The following is a 17,673-nucleotide window of genomic DNA, read 5'->3' as shown; positions in this document are numbered from 1 at the left end:
TCTTTTGTTCAACAGCGGTTTATCTTGGCTTGTTGTTTCCTAACTGCTTTACCATTGTGTTCATCTCCACAAATTAAACTGATTCATGTCGCTACTGGGCTCCATGAATCCACATCTGGTTTTGACCATTGACTGTATATAAGAATATATTTTTGTATATATGTATATGGATATAAATATTATTTGTATATAAATATATATAGAATATATTTTTTACAGTCAATGGTTTTGACCAACGCTGGTTCCCATGAAGTCTGAACCGCCCTCATAGTCCAGAGGCAGAACCCTCAGCCTCCGAGGAAAAGATTGCAGGTTCAGTTCTCGCCCTGCCTGCCCATGTGTCCTTGGGCAAGACACTGAAACCCAGCACTCCTGGTGGTAGTAGGCTGGTGTCAGTCCTCAACAGTGTGTGAATAGGACTGTGATTGTAAAGCAGCTTTGGCCTTCCAAGAAGGTAGTAAAGAGCTGTTTAAGAACACACCATTTAATATCATCACACTAAACTGGAATTATAATTTCAACGTAGTAATTTTATTCTTTCAGTTCTTTTTTGTCATATCCTATTCAGGTTTTAATGGGTTCTTTGATATATTTGTGAATCATGTTGTTAAGAATATAAAAATGATGCAGTGTTGTCTGAAGGCCTGAACAGCACACGCTTCAGTTAAGATCCTGGAGCTACAGAGATTTGTGCACTTTCTTTAAACTGTTCATTAATGTCATATTTTATAGAAGATTGAATTCTAAATTCTTTGCTGTTTGACATTAGGGAACATTGTTTCGTGTTTGCTGAGATTAACACTTCCTGGGTCTCCACACTACACTATTTATCAGCCCCTGCTGTCAGTCCAACAAGCCAGACGCTGTCTTCCATCTGCAATCACTCCCAGCAGTATTTAGTCAGAGCACTGCTCAGTGCGAGGTCTTGTTTGTGCAACTCTGTCTGTATCACTGAGCGTTCTCAACCTGACCTGATCGGACCAGACCACACCGGAACCTCTGTTTTATCTGACCCTTCTTTGTCTTTGACTCTGATTTCTTGCCGGCTGCCCTGACCCTCGCCTGGACTCTGACCCCTCTGGTTGTTCTCTGATGCCCTCATACTCGTGTTTGACCTCTGCCTGCCTGACCCTGATTTTGCTTTGTGGACTGCTAGGTGTGCTCCACTCCCCTTTTCATGTCTCTGCCAAATCAGCCTGCTGCACTTGGATCCAGCCATCTGCCTGTTTGTGACAGAACTGGCCTGACTGGGTTCAGGATCAGGAAAATTAGCTGGAAGATTGGCTTTTTCCTCAAGCTGAGAAGAGCTGGAACCTCATCATTGTCCACCTTCTTCAGAGGAACGGTCTTCTGGCAGCTGGATATAAATCCTGCTTTAGATCTCCTGTCGGAGCAGCTCCTGAAGGTACTTTGACCTGCACTCATGTTTGTTGTAGTTCTTAACTTGTCTCTCATCACACGTGTGAACATGCATTAGATATAAAAGGAATTTGGTTTTAGCTGAAATTAAACTTTAGAAAACTGATTTCACACAGATTTAGAAAATTCAAAAGAACAGAAAATTTTCAAATTTCCAGTTATTATTGACAGTAGAGAAAAAGTCTCTTTTTCACCTTCTTCTCTTTGATCATGTTGCCATAACACATGGATTCATCCAATCCCTGTCCGACTGAGTGGTTGTGAATGACATTAAATATTCACTTAAGATTACAAGGAATGCCAGTACAGCGTCCACAATGTCAGGAATTTATTGATGACCTCCTCTGGTCTGTGTGAGGACACACACACCGCTGGGGGATATTATCGTCTGATAGATGTAGTCTGTTTGCTTCATGAATTATAGATCCTTCATAGCTCTGAGAGTCCAGCTGCTGCACACGTTACATCATGTCTTCTCCTTTCAGCAGCAAAGTCAAACTGAGACCATTCAAGGTCAGTCCGGCTTTGGAGACACTCCCCAGTCTCCTCTGCAGGGATGGATCGTTCATTTGAAGAGCTCCACACAGACCGTTAGTAATTATACAATACAGTCAGAGGGAACTTTGGCAGCACAAAGATTCTCTCCTTTATACATGAGGTTTTATCCTGTTCTGTTGGTCATTAAAGATAGTTAAGTAAAACTTTACGAGTCATTGCCTCTATTATCAAATTGATAAAACAGAAACACATGTACTTGAAAAGCACTTTAGACACAGAGAAATGATCCCCTTAACTAGGAGAAAACCCTCTGCAGATAAGGTTTCTCCTATGCCTCTCCCTCATTATCAGTGAATGCAAAAGATGAAACCAAACAGGATGTCATCCTGCCATTGACCTGAGAACTCGCTCCCCCTCCCACGCTGCTGAATCGACCCCTCTCCACCTCCGCTCCATTCATCCAGACCCGGCCCTGGCGCAGAGGAAGCCGCTGCCCCCTCAGGGACTTGGCATCATAATTATATAGGAAGAGGAGCAGCCTGCCGTCTGTCAGAGGATACGAGGGCTGCACCCTGGTTACAAACGTGCAGTGAAGCCCAGCGAGCCACCAGGACGGGCATGGATGTGGAGCACAGCTTCTGACACTGCCTGAAGGTAGGATTACCTCATCCATGTAGAGTTTCTACCGGGGGTCAGGGGTGTGGGATGCTAAAAATCCTACTGGCTTCTCTTCATAACCTCTGCCAGAGACAAATATCAGACCGACTGCAGTGTGAATTCAGCAATTGATCAAAAAAGTTTGATCTGTTTTTTGGTTTTGGGTTTGCTCAGTTAGCACATTTTAGAGGAAGTGTCCCGGCGATTTGTCGGTACTTTCGATAATTCTTTTCCAACAGTGATTTGGAGCATCTGAAAGTGCTGCATGAATGCTGTTGTGGTTAAAAGAAGCAATATGTTTCAACCATACATGTTCCATACATGTTCAGGACAATTTAATAAATGTTTAATGTGTCAGAACTCAATTGTAGAGTTTTGGCAGCATGGGCTAAAGGCAACATTTGTTGACCCTGCTCAGGTATTAAACTAATTATCTCATGATGTCACCCGAAGCAGCCTGGTGTCAGGCAGAAGTACCGTAGAAATGTTGCAAATGTGCTTTTGTGAAACCAGAAAATACACAATTTTAAACCTTGTGCTCTCTTACGGGGTCCAGATAACCCCAACCTTATTATATTGTCGTGTTATCCGTCCCATGACAAATGCTGACAAATGTGCACAGGATTTCATGTGTGCCACGGACACCAATGAAGATAAAAAAATCATTAAAAAAAAGTTCAGTGCGCTGTTCAGATGGGGTCCAGATGACGCCAACATACCTTGGATAGAACAAGGGGTAAAACTAAGGGTGTGCCAAAATATCGATATTGGGATGTTTCGCAATATTCAGTCCTGCGATTGATTCTCGATGAGTTCTCACCAGGTATCGATCTTTTATTTTTGTTTGAAGAGGCTGTAAACGTTAAATTCATCATGCTTTGGTGAGACGTTCCTTTGGAGGTAGATAGGGGGCGCATGTTGGCTGTTGTGAGTACCAATCTGTCTGGCAGCTATTTGAATTATTTTATTTTTGTTGTGTTGTTTACAACAATTTTACACGAAGTAGTGGCACTGCTGTTCATGTTTACTATTAACACTGAATTTACAGATAATTCCTATTCAAATGGTGTCACTGTTTGTCAAAGACTTTTTATTATTTAGTATTACTGATTTGATCAAAAATGTATTTTACTTGCTGCTCAAAATAAGACCCAAGTTGTGTATTATGATTGTGTTCAAGCTAAAAAATAAATGGGGATATATTTTCCCCCAAAATATCTGTTCTTCTATATAATGTGAGTTATTAGAGATGATTTTTACCAATTATTGCAGTATCGCGATAGCGTCGATATTGCGAGCCATGTATCGTATTGTGAGGTACCCAGTGATTCCCAGCCCTAGTTAAAACACCTACAAATCAGTGAAATCTTAAGAGATTAATAAGATAAAATATGATAAATAAAACTAATATAATACCACCAAGAACTAAGGACTGAAATCAAACTTGGCTGAAATCATTCCAGAGCTGAGCCGGTGCCAGAAAACACTCCTACTTGACCCAGATCCATCCAGCAAAAGGAGGCTGGACAATCCTGGAGTGGATGTCAGTCCAGCTGCAGATCGGCAAACTTTGTCCTAAAACTAAACTGAAGTCAGTTCAGTGATGGGTATGTGTGTTTAACCCTTTGACACCTGAGGCGTCGTCAGTGACGCTCAAACACAAAATCTTTTAACAAACTAACTTTTCAACTCGATCAACATCATTCCAGTAGATTGTGAAGGAGAAAAGCGACTCGATGAGCTGCTTTTCTCGTGTCAACGGATGAAATCGTGTTAACGGTTGAGAAGTTAGAGTAAATCAAAGAAGCTTAAAAAGGATTTCTGAGCAAGTTCAGGCACACTTGCATGTGTTTGTCTTTGGAGCACTTCACCTGTAATGACTAACCTGCGCCTCATGTTCTTGTTCCTGGCAGTAGAAGAGAGGAAAGCCGCCATGTCTGAGAAGAAGCCCCGGGGGGCAGACGCCCGCCCCAAATCTGGCGGCCGGAGCTGGAGCGCAGACAGCTACATTTGGCGGGGAAAGAAGCGTTCCCGGAGCTCCTGCAATAGTTCGAGCCCGAGCGGGCTGGAGGGCGGTGGGACGGACGAGCTGGGGGTGCGGTCTGCTTCCTGTCCTAGAAGGCGCAGAGAGAGGAAGTGCAGCTGCAGCGCTCTGGGGGACGCTCTGTCAGCCGGAGACATGGATGGAGTTTGCCGCAAGGCCCTGTCCCGGCGCTCCCTGCGGCAGAAGTTTCAGGATGCTGTGGCCCAGTGTCTGCCGCTGCGCTCTCACCACCACCATTATCACCACCCCCCCGGCTCCTCCCGGCCGCTGTCCGTGCTCTTTTGGTCCAAACGCAAGATCCACGTCTCTGAGTTGATGCAAGAAAGGTGTCCATTCTCACCCAAGTCTGAACTGGCCAGATGCTGGCATCTCATCAAAAACCAGGCCTCGCACCCGCGAGCGCTCAGTGACCTGGAGGCTCCTCTCAAGCCCAGCCTGTCATCTTCTACCTCCTCCCCAGAAACACCTCTATCCTGGGAGGACATCTGCTCCCCAGGGCCTGGCAGCACCCCCCTGAAGGATTGGGACCCCTCCTGCGGTACAGACAGCAGTGCTAGCTGTGCTCACGGCGATTACCTCCTGGTCCCTGATCTCCTGCAGATCAACAACAGCTCATGTTACTGGGGCGTGCTGAACCGCTTCGAAGCAGAGGAGCTGCTGGAGGGTCAACCGGAGGGCACGTTTCTGCTGCGGGACTCCGCCCAGGACGAGTTTCTCTTCTCAGTTAGCTTCCGCAGATACAGCCGGTCCCTGCATGCACGCATTGAGCAGAATGGGATGCGCTTCAGCTTTGACGTGCGCGACCCGTGCATGTACAGGGACCCCAGTGTGACGGGCCTGCTGAGCCACTACAGCGACCCGGCCACCTGCCTCTTCTTTGAACCCCTGCTGTCCCGGCCGCTGCCGAGGCCTTTCCCTTTCCCCCTGCAGCACCTGTGCAGGGCTGTGATCTGCAGCTGCACCACCTACCAGGGCGTCGATCACCTGCCACTGCCACCTCAGCTCAGGGACTATCTCAGGCAGTACCACATCAGGTGCGATGGCGCCTGCTCCCAGTGACACCAGCCAATCACCAGAGGGGACCCTCTCTAACATCTATCACACTCTAGAGAAGAGACAGAAGGAACCTGAGTCTGTGCGGATTCTGCTCTTCTGAGCCGTTGTGGACGATGAGAAACCTGGGCGGAGGTTCTCTGACGCTTCACTCTGCATCAGAAAACACAGAGACACTTTAACGTCCTCAGTGACGGTAGATCTCCCACTCACTGAGGATTGTTGTCCGTTAAAACCTGTCAAAAAAAGAACTTTATTCACGTTTGAATAGAAACCTGCACCTTTGATTTTATCTGACCAAATCTTCCACTATGTTCATAAAAAAAACTAAAACTTCTCTGTCTTCCTGCCCTTTTGTGTTTCTATTCAACTCATTAGTAGTTAATTTACATTTGTATTCATCCTGAAACTACTTTTTGCTTTTGAAATCACTTTATTTTACATAATTTGTTATTTTTCGTCTGGAAACCACTGAAGAGGATTAAGAGTAGAATGTATCCATAGATTTCAAAAACTGATATTCCATCCTGTTCTGCAGACCAATTTAAGTGTAACTTATTGATTTAAACTCAGCCCCACTAAAGTCAGTGCTGGCCAGTGCAAGAGACAGAAACAGCAGCTCTGCATTTGGAGAGCAAAGCCCACGCTGACACAACTCAATAGTTCCTCAGAAACTTTGAAGGAGCAGGAAGAAAGAAATTCCACTCAGTGACCTCTTTTAACAGCTTCTCTCAGACGGACACCAGAGTGTCTATGAATGTCAATGAAAATGTAGCTGCATTCTACTGTGCAGCCACCAGATGGCACTACAGCAGCAGAGCAAACATCACTTAATTTTCAGCCTCCTGCATCATCAAGGTTCCTCAGAGAAGCAGATAGGGCAGTTAGTGCTCTCACGTAGGATCAAAAGGGTTCAAATCCTGACGGGGACATCTCTGTGTCCCCCCTGTGGATGCATTTACTTCAGGCCTGCAACAGACCAGGTGAACCCCACCTTTACCCAACAGCAGCAGGGATAGGCTCCAGCAACCCAGTGACCCTGAAAGGGATTCAGCTGGTTCTGAAGACGGATGGATGGATCAACAGATGGATGCTTACTTTCATCTGAGACCTTCCCCCGTCCTAAAGTGTGTTTTGGCGAGTGCCCCGCCCTCTTCAGACGTCAATCAAACGTCTCTTGATGATTTGAGGCCCTTCAGCTGCAGTGCTGGAGCTGCAGCCGCGTGGCAGTTAGACGAGCTAATGACATGGAAGTGATGCTTCAATCCGCTCTCTGCAAAGGACACCTCTAAACGACAGAAGAATGGAGAGATGAGGACAGGAAAAACGGGATTCTGATGGTTTGCAGGTTGTTTTTCAATCGACTCGTGTGTCATTCAGCATCAAGCTGGAAATGTCTCATCTATGTCCACAAGGACGACAGTGGAAAGAAAAGTTAGATTTTAAAGGAGTAAAAACCTCTTTGAGAAAGATTGTTTTATTTTTTTAAAAAAGGGATTAAATTTACTTTGAAGAAAGCAAAAAAGAGATAAATAAAAATAAAACACAGAAGTTTAGTTGTTTAAGACAAAATATTAAAATATTTTAAAATATTTATATACTATACCTTATTAAATTAAGATATTTTTATGTTAATAATTGATTACATTCGAATTTTATTCAGCAACATTTATACTAATCTCGTCAGACATTTTTTGAGAAATGTCATTGTTTTTGAACCAAAATGCATTTAAATATTTCTGGTAAAAATGATCAATTTTACTTTAAATTACGATTTTTATCTAAATAAAAATTGGTCGAGAAAAACAGTTCATTATGAAACAAAAGTCCTGGCTTGAACCAGAAAAAAAGGCAAGAAGCATTTCAATTAAATTTTACAACTGTATCTCTTGAATTTATTTAATCATTAAATAAATAAATAAACTCATAAATGAATTACATGTCAAGTTTAAGAATTGCATTTTTTTAGCATTTTGAAAACACAAATACATAATTTAATTTAAAAAAAGGTTGAGAAATGAGCACATTGTGCAGAACAGGGTGAAGAACTTTAGCATGTTTGTGTTTTTGTTAAATGAGAGGAAGGAATAAAGAAAATAATTGTAAAAGTGATCAGTGCGTCTTCTGCATGTTTAAGGCAGAGGAACTCTGGCTGTTTACAGACACCAAGGAGCCACACCTATTGATCTCCGCAGGCTGCATGTATGAAATATTAATGTTATCTTGTAGGATCTGGGAAGTGAGCATCTTTTTTGATCATGTTACAGTCATAAAACATTTCCAGCACAACCTGCAGCTGAAGTTTGCTGCTTGGGAGGGAAGCATCGTCGGTGGCATCTGCTCAGCCTCTCACTCTGGCGTTTCCGACTTCACTGATCGGGTTTCAGCAGCCATCTGTCTGCAAACAAATGACTTCCTGCTGCACTTATCCCATTCCCTGCAGAGATGACCCCCACACCAGGATGGGGACCGTCAGCCAGGAGGCGCTTGTGTGAAAATAGCAGCTTAACTGAGTAAACAGTCAAATGAAAAAGCAGAGCTGACCGATCACTCTCTGATATTTGACCTCTGGTTTTAGGTCTTCACTTTAAGCCAGTGTTGTCCTAATTTACATCCGCTTTACCCTGTATGGCAGGGGTGTCAAACTCAGTCTCACAGGGACCAAAATCCAAACACGCCTTAGGTCGCGGGCCGAACAGGATAAACATTTATTGAGCACTCTAGAACTACATTTTTAAAACTTTCAAACTGTAACTTTTTAACATAAATATGAATAAAAACGGGCATTAATATTATTCCAGAATAAATCAACTTAAATAACTTTAAATATTTCACTCTCCATAAAAATATATTTTGTCAAAAATAAACTAAATGACAAAAGAAAAAAACACTCAAATGTCTTTACTTTCATGTATTTTTTAAGAAACATTAGACTTGTAAATATCCCAAAAGATTTTTATCTCCTAAAATAAATCCTGTTAAAATTATAAAAATATGAACATGCTGGCAAACAAAACAAACAAAGCCTGGAAATAAAAATAAAATGTGTGCTTTTTAGCAAAAACAAATGAATCTGTCAGGATCTGGTACTTAGGTTTTGTCATTTTCAGTCTCACCATGTTCAAGGCAAATCATCCACAGCTCATTTCATTTAGTTAATTCCCCTCTGCCCATTTAAGTGTCTGGTTTTCAGGTCTACATTGTCAGGTCATCTGCTCTGCCACCTTTGTGTTGCTCCCATAGTTTTGGTTAATTTGATGCTTTAAGTTCCTGTCACTAAGCCTGGTCTCCTGCATTTGGGTCCTCCACCATTTCCTTACAAAATCCTTCCGGTTTTGTTGTCTGTCTGTTTCACTCTGTTTGTTCCTTGGTTATTTGATCCGGTTATGTTTATTTTTTTCTGCAACATGAGTGAGAGGGAGGGAGAGGATGACACCCCTGTGATGTAACACCATCAACCATAAAGCCATAGGAACACACAGCAATCTATGGCAAAGATCATTAGAACTGATCTCTCAGCTTCTATAATCATAGTGTTGCTTTGATATGTTGCCAGCACAAAATAATATCGGATCATTAACACAAATATTAAATGATCTGGTGGACCGTATATTACCCGGCGGGCCAGATCCAGCCCCCCGGCCTGGACTTTGACACGTGGTTCATGGGGTGGGAAGAGGGGTTGAAGGGACTTGCCCTGGCTACCTGCAGGTAAAGGCGGGGTGCACCCCACTACATTTTCAATTCCTCTTTGAAGCTGGTTTGAAAAAATAACCAAATGAACATCAGGTCAGGAAACCACTAGGGGGCATGTTACACAAGCTAGTCAGATCCTGTCATTTCCAATGTAAAATGACAGCTTCACAGCACCTGTAGGGCCAACATCTTCTTGATCAGGGGTGTCAAACTCATTTTTTCAGGGGCCATGTTCAACCCATCTGATCTCAAGTAATGTAACAGCAGAATAACCTTTGGTCAACTTTTTATCTGTAAATTTGTCATTTAGTATTTTTCTCAGTTAGAAAAAATGTCTCAAAAAAGCTGGTGGCCTAATCATTTAGTACATTGTTTATTACAATTATTTCTTCATCTCTTGTTATAATGCTCTTGCGTTTCCTTTACTTCCCCTAGTGATGGATTTGTGCATTGCAGTCATTTCTTAAAAGAACTATAACTTGTCACAGACAGGGCTGGCCATGGCCAATATGGAGGGGCACCCATATTCAAATATTTTATTTATTTTTTACAGTCTGACACACGACTCTTGTAAAAATGTTTTTAAAAAAAGATAGTAATTAAAAGCATAAATAAAAGAACTCAAAAGTTTGACGCCCCTCCTTGCCTGATGCAGTTGCTGTCAAAGCTGGGTGGTGGTGGTGGTGGTGAGGGGGTTATCTGTTAGTGTTTCTTTAAAACATCAAGGATGAAAAGCACCAAAACAACCCCTCAGGGGTGCTTTAAGGTCAAAAATGGAAGGAAGAGGAGGAAAAGGCTGACTCAAAGCAGAGGTTTGTCTGTTTTCGCTTCGGGCGAAATGTGAATTTATGCGAAACGTGCAGCCCAGGGCTGCTCTGGTCACTGGAAGCGCCTAGAAACTTGCTTTTTTTGAACATCCTTATATTATTTTCTCTTTGTGATTGAGCCGGATGAAACCATTTTGCAGGCCAGATATGGCCCGTGGGCTGTATGTTTGACACCCCTGTTCTAGATTATCTTGGTCTTAATCAAATGTATCATTTCTAATTATAACTGAGATAAATCTAACTGGTGCACAACAGATTTCTGGAGGACACAAGCGTTCCCTTGTCTCATGGCTGCTGGTCTATGAAAGCCGTAGCAAAACATCTGGATAGTTACTGTGGAAATGCACTAACCCTTTAACACCTGTGGCGTTGCCGGTGACGCTCAAACACAAAATCTTTAACATACTGTAACTTTTCAAACCTTATAACACGATTGACATAATTCCAGCATATCTCAAGTCCAGATCTGGGAGAGACTTGGTTTTTTGAAGAGACTGAATAAGTTTTGAACATCTGGAAATGGGACAAAGAAATGTTTCCCTTTGTGTCTTTGTTTCTCCTTTTATTGAATCAGTGAAATATTTGGTGAAGACATCATAGGCCTCACAGAGTTTGATGATCTAGAGCCAGGGTGTCCGAAGTCATTTCTTCAATGGCAGGCTGGTTTTCAAACTAACCAGCCTTTGAAGCTCCTTATTGGCTAAACCCACCTGATCAGGTAATCAGCCAACATATGCATGTGTTGAATCAGCAGCAGGTGAGGCAGGATTTCTGGAAAACCAGCAGGAGGCTAGCCCTCAAGGACTGACTTTGGACACTCCCGATTTAGAGCAAAAGTTAAATGTGAACCTTCATTTTGGATCACGTTGTGCCTCCACACAGATGCAGTGGGGATGGCAGTTGTAATATTTTAAAATTCCTCAACTTCCTCGTTAGTGGGGGAATGTGTTTTGATTGACAAGTGGGTGGCCCCTAAAAACCCCTCACTTTGGTTGATCCTGTCTTAGTCAGAACAACTACCTTAAAGGGCCTATATTATGCTATTCTTAAGTCCCCAAGACATTTTTTTAATTTAAAAAAAGACGTTCCCAGTAGTGTTTGAATTATGTTTATGACGTTTTTAACCAAAATCCCACCACCTAAATGTCTTAAAAGGCATTTTTCATGTTGAGCTGAAGCCTCTGTTTCCAAAATCTCCTCTGAGGGGGCGTGGCTTTTGGAGCTCCTCCCCTGATCCCCCCTGTCTGATTATGATAGCTCTGTGTCTCTCTAGCATAAATCTTCACCGCTGCTACATAAAAACATCCATCAATCTGGGTAATGTCCAGCTGTATGGTTCTGATCCGGATGTCAGCTGGACGAGGAAGTGAAGATCTTCATGGACAGAACTTCCTCCAAAATCCTGATTCTTTCTCCTTCCAGTTCACCAAAGACTCTTTTAGCTAATTCTCCAATGTTTATTGACTGTGATCAATACATTCAATCATTGGTTTCTCAGAGTTCTTGATAAAATAATCAAAGCTAACATCAAAATGCTCTTTCATTGATTTACAATCCTTTCCAACTGCGGTCAAATGAGCCGCCGTTCACATTTCCGTGGTCACATCAAGAAGCTCCGTGGAGTCTGGTGGAGATTTTCCAGCGTTCTCAGTCCTGCTACCGTAAGTATTGGATGAAACTCACACCAAAAATCCAGTGATGCTGATTTGACCACAGAAATGTGAACGGCGGCTCATTTGACTGCAGTCAATGTGAAGATACCATCTTCTCTTCTCCAGAACCTGAACTAGACACTAGGAACAGATGAGGGTTTAGTGCATGTGCAGCAGAGCTGTTGATGGAAAGAAGATCATTCATTCAAACAGAGTCTGTCCAAGACACTTTGATTGATTTAAAAGAAGAAATACTCAGAAATGCAAAAACTAAATGATTTCTTATTACATTTGTTCTCTTTCAAAAGAAAAATGACACACAGACATGTTAAAAACTCTAAACAGGAGACTTTAAGCCTTTCAGAGTAAACTATTTATTTGATTACATATTGCCTTTAGCACACAAAAAAACAAATTACCGGGAAATAGGACAATTTAATAAAGTCTTCAGACATATTAAGGCTAAAAGAGCAAATGCAGCCAATATGTAACAGATTTGCAAAAAAACAAGTTAAAGACCCACTGGGATCATCTGTTGATGTTTGTTGTTATGTCTATCGTTATGTATTGTCAAAATGTTTCCAGTGGTGTTTAATTTATGATTGTGCCACTTCAAAGCAAATTCTAAAAACTTCTATCCATCCATCCATCTTCTTCAGTAGTTAAAAGTTTCCAAAATTTCCATTCTCACATAATCCTTATAAGCAGAGCTAAACTCAGACAATTCCAGCGTGTCCGACATTAAAGTCAAACTTCTTCCTGTTGTAATGTTTTCTACTGCGGTCAGTGAGCTGCTGTTAGCTCAGCCGTGGTTCTAACATCACTCCTCTTTGAGCTTCTATCAGAACTGTGTCTGATCTACAGGAAATTACAGATAAAAAATGATAAAACTAATTGAAAACTGTTGCCAAAAATATGAAAGTGACTATTTCTACCTAATGTAATAAAATACGTTCACCCAGAGATTCTTTTCTTACTTGGCTGCTCTTATTTTGAAAGCTGAAACTACGTGGCTGCATAGCTGCTCTGAACATTTTCACTGAACCAAATCATTCCTGTTTTTACAATTATCCACTAAAATATCTTGTAAAACAACAAATACATTTATCCTGGGAAGAGATTAAAATGTTTACATAATACAGCGATGTGTGTCTTTGCTGAAGAAATTAAATGTGAACAACATGAATTTCTATTGGCTTTTGTTCTGATTGTATTTAAAATACATGCAAATATCATCAGCCAAAATAGAACCTGTTAGAATGAAATCTGCTCAAATGAAAGGTCGCTATTTTCAATAGAACCTCAAATATTGAAGGATTATTCAAATTTGTATTTAGATTTGTGAATGATTTAAGACAGGAAATGAAAATATTGTTCAGCAAGACTTTCATAAAATAAATATTGTACATTTTTCTGTTAAAGTTGGTAAGGTTACCTTTAATTATTAATGTAAAATTGTGTCAAACAGCGTTCAGCTTTCAGCTTTGCCGTTCTAAATCTGAACACCAGAAGTAACTATTCGCATTTTTGACCCTGTCATTTTGTCTGACGTCACTGTGAAAAGGCTCTATTGGAAATTCACCTCTGAATTGTGGCAAGGAAGTAAGCCTCCACTGATATCCCGTCATCCTTCTGATTATATGCTCTTCTGCTATCTTACTGCCCCTCACAATCTAATGCAACAAAAATAGCAAGTAATATTTGAACTATCGAGCTTTGAGTTTGATGCCAACTTAGATGAGAAAAACATATGGATCTATTTGTTGGATTTTAATTTTTTTTTTATTATATTTTTTATTTGAAAAAGATTCAACGTACAACAGTTTCACAGTGTTCATTATAGAGGTTTTTCAGGCGATCCTTTTCAGTCGTTCTTTTTGTTGTCCATAAGTTTGAAAAAGAGAACAAGCCAAGTTGAAGCAAGAACATCAGAAAAAAGGAAAAGAAAAATAAACACACACAAAGAAAGAACAAAAACTAGACAAGGGTATATACGCTTATAATTTTCAAACTAACTTGTAATTTGGGTAAAGTGTGGAAGCATTTCATTCAGTACCTATTAGGTGTGTTTGAGATCCCCCAGCACCTCGCCTGCATTGTCCAAGCTCCTGCAGGCGGGGGCGGAGCAAGGCGCCTGAGACGAGACTGTATGAGAACAAGGAGTTGGGGGTTGTCCTTAACATTCGGTCGAATTTTAATATGTCACTCCTCCTAGTATGACCTGTGTACCATTCCGTATGATACACAACGTATAATTTATAAGCTATCAAAACAGTGAAAAAAGAAAAACGAACGTTAAACAAACAAAAAGTCCAAATCACATAACCTCAGAGTGAAATCTATTTCTACAGAGTAAATCCTCATCTAAAAATGTCGACAGCATGCTCCTCTTGTTGTTTCAAACTGCTGCATCGGTACATTCCATTGAGGAAAACAACAGTAGGACAATGATTGGTACATTGTTGAATTGTAAAGTAGGTGTTAAAAGGTCTTCACGGACCGCATTGATGAAGTCTGCTCCCATTGGCTACCCGTCATCTGTCAATCAAACCCCCCAGACGTTCGACGTCAGACCCACAAACGCTTATTGAGCCATCTGATTGGTCAATTTATAATCAGAATCAGAAGTAACTTTATTGCCAAGTACGATTAACACATACGAGGAATTTATCTTGGCGATGATGGTGCATACATAAATACATAAAAAACACCAATAAGTAAGAACAAAAAAGAATATTACAACATAAATATATATATATAAACATATACACATACACACACACGTATATACACAACCTGCAACTGTACTTACAGTGGTATGCAAAAGTTTGGGCACCCCTTAGAAAAATCACTTCATCAGTTTGTCACTTGCTGAGCTTTTGAAGCAGCAACTTCAATTTAACATATGTTATACCTTGATGAAACAGAAACATCTCAGGAGTGAAATCATTTTAATTGGTCCAACAGAAACATTTTTATGTCCATTTAAACATAAATAGGCATGTGCATAAATTTGGGTACCCCAAAGAAATAAGTCCATTAATATTTAGTAGAGCCTCCTTTTGCTGCAATACCAACCTGTAGATGCCTTCTATAGCCACAGACAAGTCCTTGAAGTCTGGCAGGTGGTATTTTGGACCACTCCTCCATACAAAACGCCTCCAGTTCAGTCAGGTTTCTTGGCTTCCGTGAGTACACAGCCTGCTTCAAATCAATCCATACATTTTCAATGATGTTAAGGTCTGGGGACTGGGATGGCCATTCCAGAACATTGTACTTGTGCCTCTGCATGAAGTCCTTGGTGGATTTTGAACTGTGCTTAGGATCATTGTCTTGCTGAAAAATCCAACCCCGGCGTAGCTTCAACTTTGTGACTGACTCTTGAACATTCTTGTCAAGAATCTGCTGATACTGAGAGGAATTCATGTGGCCCTCAACTTTAACAAGGTTTCCAGTTCCTGTGCTAGCCATACAGCCCCACAACATGATGGATCCTCCACCAAATTTCACAGTAGGCAACAAGTGAATTCCGTATTTTTTTTCCGCCATGCGTATCTCCTCTTGTTCTGACCAAATAACATGATCTTAGTCTCATCTGACCACAGTATTTTCTTCCAAAATGCTTCTGGCTTGTCCAGATGTGCTTTTGCATACCTCATGCGACTCTTCCTGTGGCGAACACTCAGGAAAGGCTTCTTGCGCATCACCCTTCCAACGAGCTTTTCCTGGTGCAAAGTACGCTGGACTGTGGAGCGATGAACAAGCACACCATCAGCAGCCAGGTGTTCTTGCAGTTCTCTGGAGGTGGTCTGTGGCTTGTCTGTGACCATTCTAACCATCCTTCGTGTGTGCCTTTCCTGTATTTTTCTCGGCCTCCCACATCTTTCCTTCACAAGGACTGTTCCTGTAGCCTTCCATTTCCGCACTACATTTCTGACTGTGGAGACAGACAGTCCAAACCTTCCAGATAACTTCTTGTACCCTTCTCCTAATTCATAATAATGAATTATCTTAGTTTTTTGGGTCAGTGGAGAGTTGTTTAGAGGCCCCCCTGTTGCCACTCTCTCAGAAAGAACCCAGGACAAGCACAGCCAGCCCTGACCCCTGTTAAATAGCCTTTTCCATGATTGGTTCCACCTCTATTCTTAATTGACGGTCTAATGAGCTGAGCAAAACAAGTTTCTGCTGCAACCTGTCAGCAATAAATCCCTACGGGTCTTGAAATGAACGTGATTAAAAGGGTGCCCAAATATTTGCACATCACATTTTTTACTTTTTATTTTATAACAATAAGACTATGTAATTCTACTTCATGAATTTTGGTCTGGAAAACACTCAAACGTCTATATCTCTGTAGGACAGCAAATGTTGTGGCTGTGATGCTCTCTTATGAAGTTAAAGCAAATTATCATGAAATCTCAGAGGGGTGCCCAAACTTTTGCATACCACTGTAAATGCATGACATAGAAAAAAAAAAAGCTACATGGAGAAACAGTGTAGGTTAACAGTGTACGCTAAAACTGATCCAGACTGACACAAATGCGGCGCATGTCGTGGATCTGACCAATATGACAGTCAGGGGGGAGCAGGGAGGAGAGATGGGATGATCCGGAACTTATTGATAAGGCTGACAGCAGACAGAAAAAAACTGTGCTTGTGTCGTGAGGTTCTGGTCGTGATAGACCGCAGCCTCCTGCCAGAGGGGAGTGGCTCAAATAGACCATGTCCAGGGTGGGAGGGGTCAGCCACGATCTTTCCTGCACGCCTCAGGGTCCTAGAGGTGTAAAGGTCCTGAAGAGACGGGAGATTACAGCCGATCACCTTCTCTGCTGACCGGATGACCCGCTGCAGCCTGCTCTTGTCCTTGGCAGTAGCAGCAGCGTACCAGATGGTGATGGAGGAGGTGAGGATGGACTCAATGATGGATGTGTAAAACTGCACCATCATTGCCTTTGGCAGACCAAATTTCTGCAGCTGCCTCAGGAAGAACATCCTCTGCTGAGCTTTCTTTTTGAGCAGGCAGATGTTCGGCTCCCACTTGAGGTCCTGAGAGACGACCGTCCTGAGAGGTCAACCTCCCACCTGTAGGCGGACTCGTCGCCATCAGAGATGAGTCAGATTAGGGTGGTATCGTCTGCAAACTTCAGGAGTTTGACAGACGGGTGACTGGAGGTGCAGCAGTTAGTGTACAGGGAGAAGAGCAGAGGAGAAAGAACGCAGCCTTGGGGAGATCCAGTGCTGATGGTCCGTGAGTCTGAGATGTGTTTCCCCAGCTTTACACACTGTTTCCTGTTGGACAGGAAGTCTGTGATCCACTTGCAGGTGGAGTCCGGCACGTTCAGCAGGGAAAGCTTCTCCTGAAGCAGAGACGGGATAATAGTATTGAAGGCAGAGCTGAAATCCACAAACAGGATCCTGGCGTAGGTTCCTGCAGAGTCCAGATGCTGGAGGATGAAGTGAAGGCCCAGATTGACTGCGTCATCTACAGACCTGTTAGCTCTGTAGGCGAACTGCAGGGGAACCAGAACAGGGTCTGTCATGGCTTTGAGGTGTGACAGCACGAGGCGTTCATAGGACTTCATGACCACAGAGGTCAGGGCGACGGGTCGGAAGTCATTCAGTCCTGAGGACCCTCGCTTCTTGGGGACAGGGATGATGGTTGAAGACTTGAAGCAGGCTGGCACGTGACAGGTCTCCAGTGAGGTGTTAAAAATGTCTGTGAAGACTGGAGACAGCTGATCAGCACAGTGCTTCAAAGTAGATGGGGAGACAAAATCTGGTCCGGCTGCTTTCCGGGGATTCTGTCTCTTGAAGAGTTTGTTGATGT

At 42.3% G+C, this 17,673-nt stretch overlaps 1 protein-coding gene across 1 annotated transcript; it reads left to right on the top strand.

The window, feature by feature from the left end:
• Positions 1 to 2,468: 2,468 nt before the first annotated feature.
• Positions 2,469 to 6,131, top strand: socs4 (suppressor of cytokine signaling 4). Its single transcript, XM_024261205.2, has 2 exons — positions 2,469 to 2,571; positions 4,488 to 6,131. The coding sequence occupies exon 2, from the start codon at positions 4,508 to 4,510 to the stop codon at positions 5,675 to 5,677; it is 1,170 nt and encodes a 389-aa protein (XP_024116973.1). The 5' UTR covers positions 2,469 to 2,571; positions 4,488 to 4,507; the 3' UTR covers positions 5,678 to 6,131.
• Positions 6,132 to 17,673: the final 11,542 nt, after the last annotated feature.

The sequence above is a fragment of the Oryzias melastigma genome, unplaced genomic scaffold, assembly GCF_002922805.2.
Source record: "Oryzias melastigma strain HK-1 unplaced genomic scaffold, ASM292280v2 sc00184, whole genome shotgun sequence".
Classification (NCBI taxonomy): domain Eukaryota; kingdom Metazoa; phylum Chordata; class Actinopteri; order Beloniformes; family Adrianichthyidae; genus Oryzias; species Oryzias melastigma.
The sequence above is the reverse complement of the archived record's forward strand: the minus strand, read 5'-3'. Positions and strand labels throughout refer to the sequence as shown.